General features: G+C 53.5%; 2 protein-coding genes across 2 annotated transcripts; both read right to left on the reverse strand.

Annotated features, from left to right (window-relative positions):
• Nucleotides 1–1,413: 1,413 nt before the first annotated feature.
• Nucleotides 1,414–2,379, reverse strand: LOC143306155 (uncharacterized). Its single transcript, XM_076692940.1, has one exon. The coding sequence runs from the start codon at nt 2,377–2,379 to the stop codon at nt 1,414–1,416; it is 966 nt and encodes a 321-aa protein (XP_076549055.1).
• A 284-nt stretch (nt 2,380–2,663) lies between these two features.
• LOC143306156 (uncharacterized) lies at nt 2,664–4,784 on the reverse strand. The gene has a single exon (XM_076692941.1). It carries the CDS (start codon nt 4,782–4,784, stop codon nt 2,664–2,666), a length of 2,121 nt encoding a protein of 706 aa, XP_076549056.1.
• Nucleotides 4,785–5,513: the final 729 nt, after the last annotated feature.

Raw genomic sequence — 5,513 nt, forward strand, 5'->3', positions numbered from 1 at the left:
TTATTCCCCTCTACAGCTTGCTTCTTATTATACTTTGCGACCATATAAATGGCGGGCAGAAATATATGACATACGATAATTGATAACCGGTGATGATATTGTAAAGTTTCACGATACAATGAAATTCCTATTATTTGTCGCAAGAAAAAAATGATGTGAACGCAAAGTAAGAAGCAAGCTGTAAAGGGGAATCACACGCACTATTAAAAATCTCCCTAGACCACAGTAGGTCACTAGCTGCGCGAGTTAAGTGCGGTCACTCGTGAACTGCAGTATAGTTAATTCGCAATGGGTTTGTTGATTCCCGTTGAATATTATTTACTTGAAATTATCAAATGGGTGATTTATCATAGGTTGCCGACGTCCGAGTTAGGATCTTCTTACTAGAGGAAAAGTTTTTAATTTTGCGCCGCCTCCGAAAACTTTGAAATGTATTTGGTATCCTATTTAACGATTAAGTAGATATTATTAATAGCTATGGAATATTGGTATAAATGAAATAGAAATTATTTGACACTTTTTAGTGCATTTCGAAGTCGGATTTGTTTTTTGTTAAAAATTATTTTTAGTCACAAAACTCCTATAGTTACCTAAAATGTACTTGGATTCAACGGGCGTATTTTCTCGATTTTTCCTCTACTTTGGACACTCATATTATTAGATATTAACACAATCTCGTTAAACCATCGGTTGAGCCCCCTGCATTGGACCTTCCTCTTTCGAATGAGCCCTCACTCAGCCCTAAGTGTTCTCATATAAGGACAAATAACCGATTCCCGTAAACCCATTAATAGGCCCATTTTTGCCGGTAATGTCACCTCGCTGCATTACCCGTGTCTACCCCCTTACGAGTCTGTGCCGAAGCGTCGGTACGGCGCTTAGACTGTAGCGGAACGAAGCTCGATGTTCGTTAGACAGAGACGAGGCGATGTTGTTGCTTGCGTAGTGATCAGCTGGTAATGAATACAAGCGGTTTGTCGCCGCGGTAAATATACTAGCGGTCCCCGAAAGGTCTGGAAACCAAAGGAGTCCAGAACGTTCGGAGCGCCTTTAAGAGCAGAATGCGCGAAGATTCTGCGTTCGCGAGAGTTCTAGATCGTTCGCTCGAACATACCGCCCGCCTTCTTCGTGCAACGGAGAATCGAACACCGCTCCGCACCAACCACGCAGGTAAGTGACGCAAACATAGCCTGTAAATATGTAAAGAAAGTACAAGAAAATTAGGATTACAATTGGCCAAGTGGCGTGGAGAAAAGAAAACAAAAAATGAATAGCGACAGAACGTATGTTAGATTACAGATTGTTCTGCCGTTTATTAAAGGTGAAGGTATGGAAGATTTCCGAGGCTGGCATGGTGGGGGCCGCCCGCCGTGAAGTTGGTAGTGTTGAGCGTAGCGCAGCATTTTCACGTGGTCAAGAAGCGTCGTTCTGGTCCACCGGCAGCGGGCAGATTTTCACAATCGGTCGTGTTGTAGTGCCGCTGGCTGTTTTTAAGGCCACCACCCGAACGCGTCCGTCTGGTCCGGGGTGTAGGGCTGTGACGCGGCCCATTAGCCATTTTGCCGGCGGCTGCAGGTCGTCGCGAAGAAGCACGAGTGCGCCGACCTTCAGGTTCTCCTTTTGGTGTCTCCACTTGGATAACTGCTGGAGGTGCTGCAAATACTCAGATCTCCACCTGTTCCAAAACTGAGAGCGCATGGTATTAATTTGTCGCCAACGCGTAAGTGAGGAAGAAGTAGTGAGTGGTGGATCGGGTTCCGGAGTGATGCAGGTCGGTTCCCCGATCAAGAAGTGCCCCGGTGTAAGTGCTGAGAGGTCCGAGGGATCCTCGGAAAGTGCATAAAGAGGCCTCGAGTTTAGGCACGCCTCAATTTGGCAAAGCAGCGTGGACATTTCCTCGAAGGTGAGTTTCGAGTTTCCAATGACCCTGCGTAAATGATGCTTCACGGATTTAACTCCGGCTTCCCACAGTCCGCCGAAGTGCGGGGCATACGGCGGGATGAAGTGCCAAGTAGTCCCGTCTTTCGCCAGAACTGCTGCAGTCTCCTTGTAGAAGACGGAGGCGCTTGTAAACATACGAGTGAGCTCCCGTTCAGCCCCGTGGAAGACCGTTGTGTTGTCGCTGTACATGGAGGCGCAACGCCCTCGCCGTCCAACGAATCTTCGGAAGGCCGCTAAGAAGGAGGCAGAGGTTAAATCGGAGACGATCTCCAGGTGGATGGTCCGCGTGGTAAGACAGACAAAGAGAGATATGTATCCCTTGTATGATTTATGCTCGCGTCCTGGTGATGTGCGAAGCATAATGGGCCCTGCGTAGTCCACACCGGTGACGAGGAAGGGTCGTTGAGGCGCAGTGCGGTCCAAGGGCAATTGACCCATTAGCTGAGAAGCGGGGCGTCCACTGAAGCGAGCGCAGCGGACGCAGCTTCTTATGACGGCTCGAACTAGGGACCTTCCACGGAGAATCCAGTACCGTCTGGCGAGTAGGCTTGTCGTCAGTTGCGGGCCTCCATGGAGTGTCCGAGCGTGGGCGTCCTGGACTAGAAGTTTAGCCAAAGGGCAGGCCTTCGCCACGATGATGGGACGCTTTTCGTCATACGGAAGGATGGCCGAAGATAAGCGGCCTCCGACACGCAGCAGATCTTGGTCATCGACGAATGGCCTCAATGAGGCAAGAGCAGAACTCCTCGCCAGCGCACGTCCCCCTGTAAGTTGTTCGAGTTCCTCCGCAAGGTGAATAACCGGGATAACCGCAGAGCTGCTCGAAGGACCGAGGCGCGTTCTGAGGCTCCGATGAACCCCGATTCGGCGGGCTGTTTCCTGGCAAGGTGAGCGAACCTGAAACACTGCGCTAGGACTTGCAGGAGACGCGTTAGTGAGGAGAAGCGGGAGAGGAACTCATCGAAGGTTTGATTTATGTGTAGGCAGACCAAGACCTTCCGCCTCTCTTCGTTCGCGGGTCCGTCTTCTCCAAGGCACCCAGCAGGCCAGGATTCCGGGTCGTCCTTCAGCCATGAGGGTCCTTGCCACCACAACTGAGAGTTCAGCAATTCAGGGGGAGAGATACCCCGCGTTGCCAAGTCGGCTGGATTGCTTGTGGAACCGATGTGCTTCCAGTTTTCCGCAGGGATGAGGGACTGGACACTGGATACATGGTGGGCCACAAATGGCTTCCAAAGAGACGCATGCCCGCGTATCCAGTGGAGCGAGACAGTGGAGTCGGTCCAGGCGGTCACCGAGACCGGTAAGTTAAGGCCATCTTTTACCTGGACGAGCAGCTTGGCGAGAAGTAGGGCGCCGCATAACTCCAGCCTGGGGATGCTTACAGTCTTCACCGGGGCTACTTTGCTCTTGGCCACCAGCAGTCCGATGGAGGTCCGTCCTTGAGTTTTGACCCGCAGATAGACCGCGGCGGCGTAGGCCCTTTGCGAGGCGTCGCAGAAGCCGTGTAGCTCCACTCCGTCTTTGCAGCCCGCAGAATATGAGACCCAGCGGGGGACTGAGAGGACGTCCAGTTGAGTCAGCGAGCTCCTGAAGGTGCACCACGAGTCTCGGATCCTGGTCGGAAGTTCCTGGTCCCAATCGACGCCCAGGATCCAAAGATCTTGCATCAGTATTTTTGCAAATATTAGAACCGGAGCCGTCCAACCCAAGGGGTCGAAGAGGCTGGCCACCTCTGACAGTATCGACCGCTTTGTGACCTTCTTCGTACGGTCCACTGGGCCGGCGACTTTTACAGAGAAGGTATCGTCGGTTGGGTTCCACTTGACCCCTAGTGTACTGACCCCAGTCGGTTCCTGAAACAGACGGGGATCCGAAGAGGGGTGCTCCTGGAGGTCGGGTAAGTTGGAAGCCCATTTGCTTAGCCTGAAGCCAGCGGCTTCAAAAATAGCGATGACTTGGCGTTTCAATTCCAGCGCCTTGCCCAAATCGTCCGCGCCGGCCAGAATGTCATCGACGTAGCTGTGTCGTAGGATCGCCTCGGCTCCTAAGGGGAAGCGATGCCCTTCATCCGCCGCAAGTTGAGTGAGTACCCGCAACGCTAAGAACGGTGCACAGGCCGTTCCGTAAGTAACTGTGGTAAGTCGATAGTCCTGGATCGCGGCGCCAGGGTGGGGACGCCAAAGAATCCTCTGCCAGTCCGTATCCGCTGGATGAACCTGAATCTGCCGGAACATCTTGATTATATCCGTGGTAAAAACTACGCGGAAGAGCCTCCATCGAGTCAAAATCATCCATAAGTCGGCCTGCAGTTTAGGCCCGGCAGAGAGGCAATCGTTCAGAGAATAGCCCGATGCAGTTCGACACGACGCGTTGAAAACTACCCGCAACTTGGCCGAGGGGTCGTGTCGTTTGACCACGGCGTGATGGGGCAGATAATACGCTGGCCTTTGGGCCTCCGCCTCGGGGACGGCCTGCATGTGGTTCAAAGAAGAATATTCTGCCATGAAATCAGCGTACCTCTGACCCAGGAAGTCGTTCGACGCCAATCGACGTTCGCAGCTCAGCAGGAGCTTGAAAGCCGTTGACCTGGATGGCTTTAGCGTTGAAGCAGGTTCCCTGTTGAAAGGTAGGCGTACGCAATATCGTCCGGTTAAGTCCTGTCGATCTGTGTCCTGGAAATGTCTCTCACAGCGCTCCTCTTCTGCCGACAGGGGGGCTGGATCTCGTACCTCTTCCAGTTCCCAGAATCGCTGCAGTAGTTGATTTGTCGATTCCGTATGACAGTGAAAACTGCGAACGGTTGCTCTAGGCGGGGGGTTGTCCCCCGAGGCCGACCCCATCAGCACCCAACCGAAGGGAGTGAGTTTAGCGACCGGAGTGCCCGTTGGTCCAGTGCGGGTGCCGTCCAGGAAGAGGCTCCCGCAAACATCCGCTCCTAGTATCAGGTCCACCCTCGAAGGAACGCCGAACTACGGATCCGCTAGGTCGATTCCGTGAAGATGCGGCCAGGGCTTGGCCACCACCTGACGGGCTGGCAAGAGAGAGGTGAGCCTCCTCAGTACTAGGGCTCGGATCGGCAACCTGAAGTCCGTTGTTCGTCGAGGCCGCACCAGCAGCTCGACCTCGGTGGTCGCCGTCCCGGTTTCCTGCTCTTGGACCCCTGAAACTGAGACCCGAACCGCCCGCCGTGGCAAACGCAGAGCTTGCAAACGCAGAGGAGGCCACGAAGGAGGTGTCTGACCCGGTGTCCAAAAGGGCTCGCGCTTCAATGGTATCCCCGGATGGGGCCTCCAGTGTCACCTTGGCGGTGGCCAGCAGGGCAACCGCGCGGGAGGATACGGTTAAAGAGAGAGCGTTCGTAGAAGAGGAACTATCTGATCCAATCTTGCTGTCCGGCTCCAAGATAGGTGGAATCTCCTCCCCCATTTTCGTTGGTGATGACTCAGCCGCCGTTCCGTCGTGCAGGAGTGTGTGGTGTCGGCCACTGCAGACCAGGCACCTCTGGGATGAAGGGCATTTTCGCGACTCATGTCCAGTATTCAAACAATTGAAGCAGGCCTTCAGATGGT

This window comes from Osmia lignaria, chromosome 16 (assembly GCF_051020975.1).
Source record: "Osmia lignaria lignaria isolate PbOS001 chromosome 16, iyOsmLign1, whole genome shotgun sequence".
In the NCBI taxonomy this organism is placed as follows: domain Eukaryota; kingdom Metazoa; phylum Arthropoda; class Insecta; order Hymenoptera; family Megachilidae; genus Osmia; species Osmia lignaria.

What these genes read in the sequence shown, in the direction of transcription:
- LOC143306155 (XM_076692940.1), bottom strand. Translation starts at nt 2,379, where the DNA reads ATGGGTCAATTGCCCTTGGACCGCACTGCGCCTCAACGACCCTTCCTC.
- LOC143306156 (XM_076692941.1), bottom strand. Translation starts at nt 4,784, where the DNA reads ATGGGGTCGGCCTCGGGGGACAACCCCCCGCCTAGAGCAACCGTTCGC.